The following is a 17,079-nucleotide window of genomic DNA, read 5'->3' as shown; positions in this document are numbered from 1 at the left end:
GATTGGCCCAGCTTAGGCTAGGTATCTGTCTACTGCTGAGACAGCCAATCAGGGGGCAGGGCCATGTGGTACAGTCACTGCTGTCATGGCTCATCAGTGTGTGAATGGGGATGGGGTGCAGAGAGGTAGAGGTGGGCGGGCATTTCTCAGAGAGGGAGGGCTGGTTTCTTTCGGGCAGTTAGCTTCAGTGTTTTCTATACCAGAGTCTGGAAACCTTGGTCCTACTTCTTCTGACTCTCTGACTGGGGACGAGTCATGAACCCTCTCAGGACCTGTTTCATCAAGTGCCAAATGGGAATATTACTTGCTCTCACTCATAGGGTACTATAGGAATTAACTGAATTAATACATGTGAAAGCTTTGGACGCTTTGTGCCCAGCATAGTGCTAAGCGATGAAGATTTATAATAAGTATGAAATGCATCTTCGTTCTCAAGAATATTGGAAATAAATTGAGAAAATAGCCATGGTACAATTAGAAAGCAGCAGGCTTCTGACTGCACTACCCAAATGCAGTAAGCGCTCAGAGGAGAGAGATCAACCTGGGCAAGGAGAGGAAATAGTTTATTGAGCACTTCCTGTGGACATAGCACTGTCCCCTGCGGTTTCACACACCCTTAGCTCTAACTTTCTCAAGAACTGTGCAGTAAAGGTGTTGCTGTGCCTATTTTACAGTTAAGAAAGCGAAAACTTAGAGAAGTAACTTGCCCAAAGACACATAGCTGGCGCTTAAACCTGTGTCTTTCTGACTTTAAAGCTGATGCTGTTTTTACTCCTCAGTGTGGCAAGAGGAAGAGTCTTGGGGGAATGGGAGGTTAGAGGGTAAATGCATGCATCGGATGGGGGATGGGCAGAGGCGCTGGTCCATGACAGGGATCAATAAAAACAAAGGCACGGACATGACATGAGCTTGAGGTGAACCTAGGGGGATTGGCACTAGGTCACCATTGTACATGCCAGTGAGTTCTATTTAGGTGACAATGAATGAATGATCATGAGTTCTTGTTCTCTATTCCTTTTGCCTGATCGGTCTGGGAGTCACATAGGATGGATTGGGTAGGGCAATGCAGAGGTAGAAAGAACCCCAGCTGGTGGGTTCTTTGAGCAGTGCAGGGGTCAGTTGATAAGCTCATGGATTAAAATGTGGAATCTAAGGGAAATACAAAGACTAAGATGGCCTTCGAAGGAAGAAAAACTAGCACTTGGATATAGAGGATGAAAGAGAAGAACCAAAGATGATTGACTCACTGAACCACCGGCTGATTGATGGATTCATTTATTCAGCAAATGTTTATTAAGTGCTTCTTGAGTGGCTGGCTGTATGCCAGGCTCCAAGGATAGTGGTGGCCCAAATAGACATGTACTCTACCCTTACATGGGGGTGACAAAAAGTTCAGTACACTGACACATGTGTAGTCTAATGTCAGACAGTGCTGAGTGCCGGGATGAAATGTACAGCAGGGTAGAGGAAAGAGAACAATGAGCTATAAGTTGGTCAGGGAGGGCTTCTCTGAGGTGACATTTGAATAAGACAAGTAGGATTTTGGGTTCCCAAGCTTGAGATATTCCAGGAGACTAAGAATCCCTAGCGTGTCTCCCCAATGCCCTATAGCCATAATCCTCCTTTTACAGTTGAGTTAACTGCGGTACGAGGAGAGTGTGGGAGCCCTCAGTCACCATGCTGGTCAGGCCTGCAGAGTGAAATGAAACCCTGGCTCTCAGCAGGGCCCTCCCTTCCCCCGCTGGAGCTCAGCTGGAGCTCTGTGCTTCCAGTTATACTTCCCGTTCTGCCTGTCTCCTCCTTGTCCCTGGCGGTATTTTTAGTCTCTCAGAGCCCCTTCCCCAAGTCCGCTGTTGTCTCCGGCATTCTGCCTGACTTGCTTTCACCTGCTCTGAGGCGACTATGACAGGGCTGCAGGCCGCACACGTTAAGCTGTCCCTGGCTTCATGGAGGGGGTGTGGGGAGGGCAAGGGCAGCTGAGGGTGACCACCCTCGGCATCATGGGCAGGCAGGGAGGCCTGTCAATGCCTCGGGGTGACTGCCAGCCCTTCGCAGCTCCCTCTTTGGGTCAACTCTGAGTAATGAGGGCAAAGGGTGGGGGAGGGGGCAGCTGGCTGTCGTGTGTGTGTGTGTGTGTGTGTGTGTGTTGGTGTGCTCGTGCATGTACGGGGGGAGGGGCCAGGAGGCAAAGAGAGGGAAAGAGTGGTAGAAAGGAGCGGGGTGGAATTTCGTCATTTGTTTTGGAGAGAGACAAGCTGAGGAGAGGTGGTGGAAGTGGTAGTTTGCCAGGTGGTGTTGTGAAGTGTGTGTGTGTTTGGGGGGGAGGAGCGGGGGGCGGGTAGTGCACACGCAACCCAGGCCTGTTGACCCCGAAGTCTCCAGAGCCACTTTTCCAGGCCGGGTCCCTGGGACTGCCCCCTTTTCCCTGCACCCCAGGTTGCTGTCATGCTTTTAAAATTTTATTTATTTATTTAATAATTTGTAACGTTTCAAATAAAATACAATAATATATTAGTATGATTTTACCATATTACTACTCCACCATCTTGACCAAAACCTCGGAGTCACTGCCATGTTTTATTTCTCGACTGCCGTACTTTTCTCTCTGTCCCCAGAGACCCCAGTAGGCACTTCCTTTGGTTGGGAGTTTACCGACGCTCATTACCAGAGAATGACCAGAGGAGGCTAGGGTGCTACGCACGTGGCTGGCGTGGGACTTAACAAAGGTTTAAAAATAAACCTGCTGCATTCTTGCAGCCACTGTCCTGGGGCTGCAGAACTGCCAGCTCCCTCCCTCGCTGGTCTTCTGTCCTCGGAGGTAGAGCTTCTCCCAGCCCCGCTCCAGGGCATGCTGGCTGTTTCTGGAGATGCACATAGGGTGGTGGTATCAGTAGTCCAGCCTCGGGAGACCGTGAGTGGTCAAGGTCCCTGTCAATGGCCGGAGGCCTGAGGCAGACCACACAGGGAGGCCTTGGCTGAAGCCTGTCCCTGTGGAGTTAGTCTAGCAGGGTGAGGGGAGCTCCCCACATGCCAGGCTCATGCCCTGGGCCCCAGTACCAGGCCTGGCTGGCTCTTGAGAGATTTGAGGCAAGGAGGGTGAACAGAGAAGCCTGTGGCTGATGATTGTAATTATGCTGCTTTCTCCAGTATGCCCATCAGCTGGTCAGCTGAGGGGAGCAGGCCTAGCCTCTACATGTGGTGCCAATGAAACTGGAAGGCTGAGGAGTTGGAGGAAGAAGTCATACTGGCAACAGCAGCAGATGGAAATTTGGTCACTAGAGGCTTTGCAGCGAGACTGTCCTGAGTTAATGTTCTGGTTCTGCACTTAGTAGCCGAGTGACCTTGGGTGAGCTACTTACCCCCTCTGTTGCCTTAGTCTCCTGAGCTGTAAATGGAACTCATAGTAGTACCTCCCTCTGGGAGTTGTGAAGAGGTAATGAATGGATACAGGTGAGTAGCTGAGCAATTTGGGGCAAGTTACCTAACTTCTCTGCATTTCAGTTTCCTGGCTTACAAGATGAGGTTGGTATTGGTACAAATGTGATAAAGATTGAATGAGGAGGTGTGAGTGAAGCACTCAGGCCTCACCGAGTACATGCTCAGGGTGGTAGTGATGATCAGAATAACAAGTGTCCTGATCCCCGATGTCTCCCCAGGCCCGCGGCTCTGCAGGCGGAAGAAGGAGGCACGACCCCGCCTCTCAGGAAGATCATGACAAACCTTACGTCTGTGACAGTAAGTACGGGTGATGTCGCCTTCCTTCTCCTGCCCCTAGCCCTGCCCTTCCCTGTGCTGCCCTGGCTGTCAGTCCCCAGCCGCAGGCTCGCCGGCTCCTCCTCTGGGGCCTGCATCCCCAGCTCTCATGCCGGCACCTCACCAGGCACCACCTACTCTTGCTCCCTCTCTGGCCCCGGTGTTTCTGCACGAGGAAGAGCAACCGGGGAGGCCTCCCCCCTTGGGTGCTGTGCTCCTCTCTCTCGGGAAGTGCCCTCCTTTGTAGCTTTCCTCCAGCTCTCTCTTTTACTCTCTTGTCTCCTTAAGATCCATCCCCTATTTCTCTATTTCAGAGAGTTACAAACAAAAGTATAACTCAAAATCCTCTAGCAAAGGTACTTGGCTCCTGTACCTTTCATTTGTTTCCCTTTAATTTCCTTATTCCCTGCTGTCCTACGCAGGGCAAAATTATGAGTCTTCCTCTGCTGATGACTTAGTTAATAAGTGGCCCTCGATCCATCTGTAGCCTTTCTTGCTTGCTTCAGAGACACCTTTTGGACAAGCTGCCGCCTGGCTCCTGGGTTTAGGGACTGCAGACGGAGATGGGGAGGGCCTCCGGAAGCCTTCAGCGTTTGGAAGCTTTGCTGTCAGCTCTCTGCGTTTGTCTTTCTCACCTAGCAGAGCATTGGGTGTGGGTTTAATGCCCTCGTTATCTTCTCGCCGTGGCAGGCGCCATCTGCTCCTTCCATGGTGAGGGCGGCCCCTCATATCCACACTCCCTGACCATTTCCCTTCCTGTCTTCCGTCTCTGAGGACCTGGAGCCCTGCATTAGGACAGAAGGGGCTGCAGTGAGAATGGCAGCAAAGTGGCTGAGGCAGGGCCCTGGTGCAGTGGTCCTTCCTGATGCTCCACCCATCTTGCCAACGGCTGCAGTCTCCGTGAACGCAGGAAGAGAGAACTGGGGAGCTGGGGCCCAGGGACTGCACTGGGAGTGGTGCCATTTTATTTTCTCTTCATTGGCCTCGTTTGAGTTGTTCTGTGTCCGGTGGGGTGACAGCTGGTGGGAGAGCATTTTGCTAGAAGAACTCAAACTCCACGCCCCCCATTTGGCTGCTTAGTACGTCGTGCAGATGACATTCCTGAGACAAGTGCAGGTAACATCTCCAGCCCAGAGCAATTCCGTTTCAGGATGAGGAGGGAGCAGGGCTCACAGGGTTTCATTCTTGTTGGCAATATCAGGAGGTGCCTGCTCTGGCATGGCTCTTCTCAAATGCGGTTCATAAAAGCCCCAGCATGATAGCCCTGGGGAGGCTGGCTCTGGGCAGGGGAGGGTCCCGTAAACTCCATAGAACAGACTTTCTGGCTGTGTCTGGCTGGAGCAACTCAACTATCAAGAATGCTAAGAGCTACTCTGGAATGGGGGTTTTGCCTCTTGATTCCTCCTTTAAATAGCTTTATTTTCGTTACGTGATTTTCCGCTACCATAGAGAGCGGACTTACTTTTTGCTCTTCCTCTGCACCTTTTGTTGGATTCTCAGCCAGTGATAGAGAATCCCACACATTCCTAGACACACCCGCGTGTCCTCTCTCACCCACCGTTCAGTCCCTCTCTTCACTGCTTTGTCTGCGGTCTGCCTCCACGAAGTGCCCTTTGTGGGAGTCCCTCACTTGCCTTGCTCCCCTCTTTCTGCGGGAAGTGTGCGCATTGCACTCTCTCTCCCAGCGTCTATGGCTTTGTTTAGGGGCTCTCCATGCCAATTGCTGTTTCCTGTTTCCTTCCTCACGGGGTCTCTTCCTCCTTCTGTTTATGCTGTGTTACTTGGGAGGCTTGATCACAGGCCCGATGTTGGCTTTCTGGAAGTTTCCGCGGCTGATTTCTTGGCTCTGCCCGCACAGGCACTGCCTCCCTTTTCCTCTCTCAGCAGAGCAAGGTCTACCCTAGCTTGCCCTTCTCTGTTCTGACTCTCTTAGGAAATTGTGTGGCAGCTCAGTGATTAATAGACTTTATTTTTATCTGGTGCCCTTCAGATATGTGATCCTTTGGGATAGGAATGACCTTTGGAGAGGTCATGAGGCCCACTCCCCCACCCCCGAACTGAGCAAGGAGTGCTTTTAATAATCTCTAATGCATCCTAAGTACAGAGGTATCTGGTCACCTCCTTGAATGTCCCCAGGGATGGTGTTACCATAAGCTGACCTTTCTTCCATGATTCCAACAGTGCTTTGAATGATCGTTTTTCCTTAATAGGAGCTGAAAATTTTCTCTTCTATGGGCTCCCTTATCTTTTGTGCTTCTTTTCCCACCGAATAGGTACTTTCAGCTTTTTGTCTCTTCTGGAGGCGCTTTTACCACCCCCTTGTATTCTTGGTTTTCCTAGGGCCACATCCCGAAATCTCTGTCACAGCCTGCTTTGTACTCCCTTCCAGGTTTACATTTAAGCTCAACACTCCCATTGGAAGTAACACCAAGGCCAACTGGCTCAAAGAGTAACAGACGTGTTTCCTTGTTTATTTTACACGCCAGCTCTTAACAACCCCCACGTCTGTGGAGTGTAGCGGTACCTGGCCACCGTCGCTCTGTGCGCCACCTCGGGGGCTTCCCGCGCGGTCGGAAGGTGGCTAATGCCTCTCTCCGTGTGTGTGTGTGTGCTCCTTTCTATTTATGGATTTGATTATTTCCTCTTCCATAAATCACTCTGCATTTGGCCGTATTGAGTCTCAATAAAGAGATACAATAATATGTGACTTCAATATACAGGATTCAATAAAGACAAATTTAAAGACATTGCCCAGTAGTTAAATTTCATTCTGCACAGATTCATGATTTCTGCCATTTTTGTATCATCTGTGGCTTGATTTGCATAATCCTCACTCCATCTTTTGAGCTATTTATGAAAATATTAGGCCACCTCGGACCCCGCTACCTCTTTCCAGGTTTAGATGGAGTAGTAATAGCTATTTTTCAGATATGATTGTATTTAACCCTTCTCAGTATACATTCCTAAATATAGTTGTCCTGTTATGTTCTTGGTTCAAACTTCCCTTTCAAGACGGGTGGTTGAAATATTATCTTAGCTGTTAACTTCAGGTGACAGATAGTTCACCTATTACTTTTCATTCGGCCATTGAATTTCTTTCATCTCAGAGAAATATTAAATCATCCGAACATAATTTATTTTTTACCTAATCCATGGTGCATGTGTATAGGTGAATACTTCATTTTCTAGCAAGTCTACTACCAATCTCTATTAATTATCCCGAAAGTTGCCAAGTTTAAGGATTCAAGTTCTATTTCTTCCCTTTCAATCTCTTGCTGAAGGAAAAGTGTTCATTACCCACAAAAAAAAGCAACTGAATATAATTTTTGAGAAAGGTTGTCGTGTTTGTCAAAGTGTGCGCCTGGACCACGGGCACAGGGTAACCTAGATGTTTATTAAAATGTGGATTCCTGGGCCTCACACAAGACCTCTTGCATCAGAACCACCGGGAACAGGCCCAGGAACCTTCATTTTTTGAGAGCTCCTGAGAGGGGAGACTTATGAATACGGACTTTTGAGAGCCACTGGTCTACTTCATCCAGAGTTGAAGGCACCTGGCCTGTGCCTGCGCAGCCGCCTGTTTTTGTTTTTGTTTTTGTTTTTTTTTCTTATTCCCTGCTTTTTGCATCTGGAAGTTCTAGAGTCTCCAGGAATTCTCCAGGCAGAGTGCCAGTCACTCGCATCACTGTTTTAGTTGGTCTTTTTAGAATCTTTCTTCTCCAATTCTTCTTGTTCTTGTTCTTTTTCTTTTTTTTTAAATTTATTTTTTTAGGCAAGGCAACCCTTGGTTGACCTCACAGATTGCAAGGACCTTGTCAGTTTATAATCCCTTATTTTTTATTTTTTATGCATACAGCACCTGGTGTTTCTAAGGGTCTCCCATACAAGTACTAACCAGGCCCGACCCTGCTTAGCTTCCAAGATCAGACAGCATTGGGCTTATTCAGGGTGGCATGGCTGTAGACTCCTCTCCAATTCTTTCAGCATTGATATAAAACTTAGCAGTCTTGTCTACAACTCAGCAATCCAGCACTTGATTTTAATTTACTTAATGGCTGTAACTTCTCATAGTATCGTTAGCCCCTTTTTATAGGTGGATGATAACTGGAGATAGGTGAAAGGAATCCATGGGTTTGGGCTACTGGGATGGATATTTTAAAAGTCATGTCAAGAGTTTGCCTCTTCTTTTTCTAATTGATCCTGACCCCAGATTTTCTTGTTAGCATCATTGAGGCAGACTCCTGATGAGAGACCTACTTGTACATTGTTGTGTTCAAGGATCATCATAGAAGGGAAGAGGTGGTGATGAGGTAAGATTCAGGGAGAGGGAGAGCATCTCACCTCTGAGCCTTAGCCATTTAAGGAGAGGCAAAACACACATTTGCCCTTTTGCTGGGCACAGGGGAAGCAATTTGTGAAGTTCTTTCTCTTCCTAGTTTTTTCTTAACATAATTTTAAAAATTAATTTTAATTTACTGCGGAAAGGACATTTAACATGAGACCTACCCACTTAACAAACTTTTAAGCATACGGTATATATTGTTGAATATAGGTACAGTGTTGTGCAGCAGATTTCTAGATCTTATTCATCTTGTGTGATGCACACCTTGTGCCCGGTCTATTCTTTAATGCTATGAATGACTTTTTTAGATATCTCATAATTGTAGAATCAGGCAGTATTTGTTTTTCTGTGACTGGCTTATTTTACTTAGTGTAATGTCCTCAAGGTTCATCTATGTTGTTGCATATTGAAGAATTTCCTACTTGTTAAAGGGTAAATAGTATTCCATTATATGTGTATACCACATTTTCTTTTTCCATTCATCTGTTGATGGACATTTAGGTTGTTTCCACATCTTGGCTATTGTGAAAAATGCTATGATGAACACAGGATTGCTAATATCTCTTAGAGATCCTGATTTTGGATAAATACCCAGAAGTGGGATTGCAGGATTATGTGGTAGTTCTATTTTTAATTTTTTTGAGGAACCTTCCTCCTATTTTCCATAGCAGCTGCACCATTTTGCATTCCCACCAATAGTTACATGGTATCCAGTTTCTCCACATCCTCCCCAGCACTTATCTTTTGTTCCCAGTTTTTCCTGATACAGTGATATCTCCTGCTAGTGGGTGGTGACAGTGTGCTGAACATTGTGCTAAACGTTGTACATATATTGTTTCTATAAATCCTCACACTAATGCAGGGACAATCCACCTCACTTTTCTGTGAAAAACTGAGGCTCAAAGAGGTAAAGGGACTTGTTCAAGGTCACACAGCTGGTTAATGCTAAAGCCGGGATGTGAATCCTGGTTTCTCCAACTCCAGAGAACATACCCCGGGACATCTCCATACAAACTGCAGATTAAATGTGCCCCCTTACCTAGAGTTTGGTTTTCCTGCACACCTTATTTATGAGGTGAAGCCCTGTCCACTGTTGACAGATAGCCTTCTAGGTGTCAGGTTGGCAAGCTGGAGGCAGGTAATAATTATAATTGAAGTGGAAAGGAATGGACTATAGAATTTTGAGCCTTTTTAAATTGAAATCTATTAAAATCGTTCCCCTTTTCCCTCAAACTTGGGCATTAGGATAGATAGTGACAAGGCACGTAGATGTGATTGAAACCTTCCTGGTGGAGTCACTCATCTCTGAGTTCTGTCTGGCAGTCACATGTCAGGAGCGAGTCCTCTCAACTCAACCTTCGTGTCAGTAAGAACTTTGTTCTCCACCACCCTCGCTCTACAGACATATATATATTTTTATAGTACGGCCCGTGACTCAAAACGTGACCTCTTCAGTGTTGCCTCCCTTCTAAAAATTCGAGAAATCCAATGGGTGTGTCAGTATGTCCAGGTGGGGCAGTGTCAGAATAAGGCCTGGGGTCCCTTCCTGCTTTTATCGGAGGTGGCATACTGGAGGGAGAGGGTATGGGACAACAAGCAAAGATCTTGGTTCTACCCTCAGTGGCTATGGCACCACTTTGCCTCACTTGTCAGTGAGGGAGGGTCCCTTCTTGAGTCTTTCACCTCCCCAGTCAGCATTCCCTCACCACACTGTAGCCTCCCATCTTTCTCAGGCAGTGGTTTTACAGTGAGACTCTTCACCCAGCAAACAAGATGTTGGATTCTGGGATTATCATGGAAACTCTGCCAAGAGAAGCCATGTGATGATGGATGGACTGGCACCTGGGGCAGACACAGCTTGCACCCAAGGCAGTCTCAGAAAATTTGCTCGACCACAACCTCCTTAAAATTCCTCTGGTTTTCCTCATACCTGAGCACACAGGGAGAATCAGATGACTATTGCAGTCTTATTAAACATTTTTCTGAGGGCATTAAGGCCTCACATTCTCTAAGACTCATGTGCTTTTAGCTTCGAGCTGCAGTGGAAAAGCCAATAACGTGGCCTTCAGGCTGGCTGCCCTTGCTGCTGAAGGGAAGCCGAGCTCATCACTCAGTTGTCACAGCTATTATCTTGCAGGTCCTTGCATGGGGTGTGGGGTGGGGAGGGGGCGGGAAGGCTCTGTGCCCCAGAAACTTGATTTGTGGAGCAGGGCCTGTGGCATGCGATTGATCCCTGGAGATTGAGTGCATTTATTATAGCGAAGCTGGGTCTGTTTAAATATTTAAATGCCATCGTGTCTTGGACACAGGTTGTATTGTGTCCCAGCAGGGCTGGCCAGAGGCAGGGTTGGAGAGAGGCTGCAGATTCTCTTTGATACCCTCATGCCCTCATTTCTCTTTTTCCTTTGCTCCTGCTGCCTACCTTCCTCCTCTAGCATTCTTGAGAATCTTGTGCATTGATCACCAAACCTAGGTTTGCCTTGGCTGGGCTGTACCTGACACCCTCTTGAGTTATTTTCTCATCCAGGTAGAACCTTATTCTCAGCTATCTGTTACTTGATGCAAACTTCGTGGCAAAAGAATTGCTATTGAGATATGGATAACCAATAACAGGGTAGCTGTTAACATTTGTAGAGGTTCTTTTTACTTAATAATATTTTTTTCCTGTGGACATAGTATAGTTCATTGCAGAAAAATCAGAAATATATATGTATATATACATATATATACTCATACACACGATACATACTATTTTAACCCCTCCCCCCATTCAACATTCATGAGGAACATCTTTCTATATCGATAAAGACGTTTTTCTGATGCCATTTTAGGGTTATAAAATGCCTATAAATATCGACGTGGCCCATTTGGCTCAGTGTTCCACTCGTTGGATATTTAGACAGTTTAAAATTTGCTCACTCTTAAAAAACCAGTATTGCAGCTACAGCTCTGCATAATGCTTTTATCATTTCCTAGAAGCAGAGTTGCGAGGCCAAAGGGCCTGGCGCACACACAGTCTTTGACTTCTCTCATTTAAAGTTATGGCAGTGAGTGGAGGTCGGCAGGTGACAAGGTTATGCAGCCCAGGTTAGAGAGAGCTGGGTGAAGAACGTGCCCTGGCTTTGCAGCGAGAACGCCGAGGTCAAATCTCGGCTCTGCTGCTTGTTATCTGGGACTTCGAAGAAAATCACTTGCGCCGGGAATCTCCATTTCCTGGGACGTGGAGCGGGGACCGTGCGTAGTTGGGAAAGCTACATGCGATGCTGTGTTTAAAGATGTTTGCACGTGGCGTATGCTTCGTGAAGATTTCTCTTGCCTTTTCCTTTTCCTTATTTCCTCTGTCTCCAATATAGTTGGAAAGATTAGGCTGACGTCACACGAGGAGGTAGCACGCCGCCAGGCAGTATTTCATTGAGTGGACAGTGAGCATTGTGGGAATTCCGGGGGAGGGAGTGGCGGGGGTGGGGGACGGGACTGGTATGTCAGCAGTTGCTTCCCTAGGTCGGCAAGCAGGTCCTCGGTGAGTGTGTACTGAGTTGATTTCGGTCTCCAGGGGTGAAGAAGTGTGTGTGGGAGTGCGGGGGAGAGGTAATAACAGTAATGTAAAAGTTTGTTGACCTGCATTATGGGCCTGGAACGCTCTATGGGTTTCACGTATATTCAATCTTAAACCGTCACAAAAGTGTCGTGAGATAGATGCTATAAGTTTCTCCATCCTGCGGATGAGAAAGCTGGGGAGAAAAGGCTTCAGTTAACTTTCTTAAAGTGTCACAGCGACTGAGCGGCAGAGCCAGGGTCCGATCCCACTCCCGCAGCACCCCCTCCGTCACTCAGCCTCTTCTGGAATCTGCCTTACCTGGCACATGTGCTTCCCCTCACATTATATGGCAATAGTTTCCCCTCTCTGTCTGTCCTCCAGACTGGACTGTGAGCCTGCTCAGGACAGGGACCATTTCATACTTAACTTGCATCCCAGCCCCAGCAAAGCACAGTGTGGTTGCTGCCAAAATGTCGTTGAATGTGGGATGCGTATGCCAGGACGGAAGACAGAGCAGCTGGGCCAAAGCAGAGCATTTGGGTCAGGAGCCTGGAGACTGCAGTGGACAAGGATCCTGGGAATTCCAGGCCTGCATAGTCAGTGGGGAATCATGATGATCCCAGAGACCTCTCTGCAGAGGTTAATCTGTAGGATTAGGTGTTCAGGGAAAAGAGCCTGAAGCCTGATGGCCGAGAGGAGCCTTTACTGGTCAGCTAGGAGAAGGCGTGAAATCCGGATGGTGGGAACAGCAGGAACAGAGTGGACGGGGCAAACAGGAAAGACTTTATGACAAAAAAAAAAAAAAAATCCACAGAACCTGTCAGAGGACAAATAGGATGTGGGGTACAAGCGAGAAGGAGGTGGCAACGATGATTCTTGACGTCTTGAGCCTGGGTAGTAGAGACATGAAGAGACTTAACTGGAATGTTCTAGAGGAGGAGGTAATTTTGGGGGGTGGTGAAACGTCGACATGAGTTGTTATAAATGGTAGAACATCTGGGCAGAAGTGTTTATAACAGATGCTAATGGACATTTATTTCCTCAAAGGAAGTGAGGAATTTGTACCTGTGTTGTAGGTGGATGAGGGTCTACCCCAGGTAAGGGTCAATGAGGAGACACGCTAGATAGGTCGGGACCCGCAGCTGAAGCTCGCTCTGTATCTGAGGCAGCATTTATGTCAGGCAGTCCCCAAGAGGTTCTGAGAGTGAGTGTGCTGGTCGGATTCCCGAATGTTTGGGGGAATATGTTTGCTATACCTTATGGCGATGGGTCTGATTTTTTACCTTTCTCTGTTTCTCTCACCCAGAGATGTTGATGGTTATATTTATTATTTAAATTGCTTTTATTGTAGGGTTAAAAGAACAATTGTATTTTACTCTTTAAGCTAACCGAAGGCAAGCTAATGTAGGAGTTAGACTTAAGGACTCAAAGACATTGTCTCTACAAGGGATGATGGTCCGAAGAAGATGGTTCTCGAAGCCCATGATTTGAATCTTTGCTATGTCACTTCCTAGCCATGACCTCGGGCATATCCCCAAACCTCTTTGAGCCTTCGTTTCTTTTTCTGTCAAGTGTGGACAATAGGGTTAATCTTAGAGGTTTTTGAAGAGGCTTAAATGAGACTGTGGTTAAAAAACTGACTGCTTGGTTTGTAGATGCACTCAGTAAGAATTTATTTTTGTTATACCAGGTTAAGATAGGGTACTTATTTCACACCTAAGTTGGGTCCCCAGTTCTGTTTTGTGCTCTGGATGCTGGAATTGTCAGGAACCAGGGAAGCAATCTGATAAAGTTGTACGAATTTCAAAAATAGCTCTAGTTTATTGAACATCTGTTGTGTGACAGGCACTGTGTTAGGATGTTCTCACAACACTCAGGTGAGGTATGAACTATTATCATCTCTATTTTATAGACACGGAAACTGAGGTTGGAGACATTAAGTCACTTGCCCAAGATCACACAGCCAGTTAGCGGACCCATGAAGGCTGACCCCAGAGTTTACCAGAAGTCTGTTATTGCTTCTCAGCAGGGCAGGAAAGAGTCCCACTCATATATTTAATGCTTTGGTTTTGGAAGTTAATGCACTTCTCCGCCTGGAATCAAAATTAGGTTATACAGTATTTTGAAATGAAAGGCTTATTGCTTATCTCCATTCTTCCTCTTTCTTTCTTTCTTTCTTTCTTTCTTTCTTTCTTTCTTTCTTTCTTTCTTTCTTTCTTTCTTTCTTTCTTTCTTTCATCCATCTATCTATCTATCTATCTATCTATCTATCTATCTATCAGCTGAGAGTCACATTTCCATAAGTAAATTCCTAAAATAAGCAGAATGCCCTCCGTTGATGGCGACACAGGACTTTCAGATCACTGGCATTTCATAGATTTCAGCCCTGGGCTCACTCCTAATACATGGGTCAGTGCCAGGCCCTGAGGAATGTGGCTTTGACAAATCAGGATGTTACAACCCACCCCAACTTCAGCCTCCTGTGTTTATATCCAGAATTCAGTTTAAAATAAGCATCAAGTGGCCTGGAAGAAGAAAAAGGAGGCGGCGGTGGACCTGGCTTGGCTTGGTGGGCGGGGAGAGGGGTGTAGGCAGCACCTGGGTGTGTCCCGTGGCTGGGAGCCTACACTATTTTCCTGTCACAGTTGAGGGGATAATTGCTTCAGGAGGCGCATAGCACAGGCCTCGGAGGACTCAGGGAGACGGAGTCGTGGAATGCTGCAGTGGAAGACTTAGAGATCATCTCACCTGCCTGCCATATCTTACAGATGTGGAAACCGAGGCCAGGAAGGTATGGGATTTGTGCAAGGTGTTCGCGCCAGGGGCAGGGCCAGATCCCACGTTCTGCAGAGGGCCACCCATGCTGCCAGCCTCTGGGCTTGAGGGAGGGAAGGAGAAGCACACCTGGACTGGCCCAAGAGGAGCTTCTTGGTCTTTACATGTTGTAGGAAGTGCCCCGATCTTGAAGCCACCACTTTAATCTCTTCCACTTGGTGGAGCCATCATTGGCTTTAGAGAAGAGCCCAGGCATTTAAAATAGTCATAGGGATTGACACCCAGCCCTGAGTACACGAGTCTGAGCCGGTGGCTTTTTCAGGTTGTTTGGGTTTTGTCCCAAGTCGAGTCACGGCAGGGCTTTTCTCACTTGGGACTCCTGCCCACTCAGGGGATGGATAGCAGGTGTTCCTCCATCCCATGGGTTGTTCTTCAGAGAGAAGATAGAGAGTTGTCTAAAAGGTTTGGGGATCCCCATATGTCTATGACTCAGTCTAGTAGGGTGTGTTTCCCCTGTGAGAATGGCTTCCCATTATATCTGTCCTGGCCCCAATAGGATGTCAGGTTCCACTCGGAAAGGCTGAACGGAAGAGAATTTGATGATGGAATGATTATGCAGATGTAGGCAAGATCAAGGTTCTGACAAGGGACGGGGAGCCCTCCCCACCCGGAGTCGCAAGGAGCCGGAAGGACACCTGGCTCCCAGGGAGGGGTGGAACTGTGGAGTGGGGCATGGCCCTCGCGCCAGCTGCCCACGCAGGGATGAGCAGGGCACAGATCCTCGACCTCCCTTTTCTCAGCCTCCCTCCTACTGTCTGTGCCTGCCACTGGCCAAACTCCACCGGAAACAGAGGGCCAGAGGGTGTGGAGGTCAGCCCCAGACACTCGGTGGTGGGTAAGGGATGGCAGATAGAAGAATGACCCGTGCTTCTGCCAGTTGCGTGCTTCAGAGTCAGACAGACCTGACTCGAAATCCTGGCTCTGCTATTCAGCAAGTTGCTTTGACTCCTTCAGTGTCCTCATCTGTAAAACAGGGTGATAATCCTTACCTTGTGAGCCGTTGTGAGATTCAGGGTAAGAACGTGTGCCTGACCCATCGGTCAGTAAGTTCTGGTCTGTAATTACGGCTCTTTGGAGACGTCGGCAGTGACAGACATTGCTGGGTTGACGTTGCAGATGAGGACGTCAAGCTGCAGAGTGAGGGAAGTGGCCTCCTCAGGGTCGTATGTAAGTGTCGCAGGGCAGGGCTGGGAATGAGATGAGGCCTGGTGACTCCGAAGGCCTGGGTTTTGTCTCTTGAACGCTGATCCCGTAATTGCTTTCAGTCACTGCTTTCAGTCTCTCGGAAACCACTGGCTCAGATACCCACTGCGTGCTCCAAGTTGGGCTGATGAAAATGTGCCAGAGTCATTAAGTTACCAGTGGGGAAGGCGGCCGCTTCTCCCCGGCAGGAAGGATTCTGCTGTTCGCTGCAGCCGGCTTGTTCACACAAACTGCCCCTGCTTTTCCCTTCCCTTCCCTCTCCTCCCCCTCCTCCCTTACCCCTCCTCTGCCCCCTCCATCCCCCCTTCCCAGACAAGATGGGAGTGGAGTGGAGTAGCGTTGGAGTGGGGGGAGGGGGAGAGCTGTAAATATTCTGAGGCAACACTGAAGGTATTCGTAACTCCAGACGGAGGTCCTGCCTGGAGAATCCAGCTCTGGATTGGGAAGTGGGCAAGCGCTATTTCTGCAGCTTGACAGATGGACCCGCCCCAGGGAGAAGGAGAGAGAGGAAGGCAAGCTGGACCTTTCGTATTGTCACAGCCGTTTCTCTCCATGTGCTCTGTGCCAGGAACACAAAATCCAGGTGCATGCTTGCCAAGGTGAAAAGAAGGACCTTGGGTTGTGCACAGGCAGGGTTGACTGGTCCCAGGGGTGAGAGCTTCAGAGGTGCATGACGCAAAGGATCTTGCCCTGGGGAAGGAGACTGGAGTGGGAGGATGGGGGCGCAGTCCTCTCTGAATGCTTCAGCAGTCTTGGGGCTCAGTCTGATTCCGCACGACAATTCCAGAGTGAGACTGCTGACGTGACAAAAGAATAGCAGATGGTTCTAATACTTTATTTTCAGAACGTATCTTTCCCACCTTCTTTTTCTTGCAACTTCATCACCCCAGAGGAAGCACTAGATTCCCCTCTCTCGTTTTGGGTTTATTTCTTTTGCTGATCCATTTTTGATGGCGGCGGCGGTGATAAGAGCTGACAGTGGCTGAGCCTTAGTGTGAGCCAGGCACTGTTTTAAATGCGTTCTGTCACACGACCCTCACAACTGTGAGGGAGGGGTGCTGTTATGATCATCCCTGTTTTCCAGAGAGAATGCTAATGCAGAGAAAGGTTCGGCGACTCACCCGGGATCGTGCAGTCAGTCAGTAGCACTGCCGGGATTTGAACCCAAGTAGTTCGGGTCCAGCCTCGCCCACTTCCCCAACTATAGATCCCACCTTTCTGAAGGCTGGACCAACCACGAAGCAGGGCCGGAGCAATTGATGGCGCTGAAAATGACCACTGCTGAGTGCCTTCACCACTCTGGCCAGATTTCCAAGGTTACCTTGGAGGGGAATTTTACTCCCGACTCAGGACTGATTGGATCCTGTGTTCATTGTGGCAGTAATTAGCTATCAGGCTGGTTGTTTGG

The 17,079-nt window shown here is 48.1% G+C and overlaps 1 protein-coding gene and 1 pseudogene across 9 annotated transcripts in view; one reads left to right on the top strand and one right to left on the bottom strand.

Moving 5' to 3' along the window:
* Positions 1 to 17,079, top strand: part of DPF3 (double PHD fingers 3) — a 245,508-nt gene that overhangs the window by 144,103 nt on the left and 84,326 nt on the right. For all 9 annotated transcript variants that reach the window (XM_036218138.1, XM_036218137.1, XM_036218141.1 and 6 more), the window contains exon 6: positions 3,657 to 3,735. In XM_036218138.1, the coding sequence (XP_036074031.1) occupies positions 3,657 to 3,735 (79 nt within the window). The remainder of the gene's footprint in view (positions 1 to 3,656; positions 3,736 to 17,079) is intronic.
* LOC118600743 lies at positions 7,601 to 7,718 on the bottom strand (annotated as a pseudogene).

This window comes from Rousettus aegyptiacus, unplaced genomic scaffold, assembly GCF_014176215.1.
Source record: "Rousettus aegyptiacus isolate mRouAeg1 unplaced genomic scaffold, mRouAeg1.p scaffold_m13_p_3, whole genome shotgun sequence".
Lineage (NCBI taxonomy): Eukaryota > Metazoa > Chordata > Mammalia > Chiroptera > Pteropodidae > Rousettus > Rousettus aegyptiacus.
Note: the sequence above shows the minus strand (reverse complement) of the source record. Positions and strands in the feature narration are given on the sequence as shown.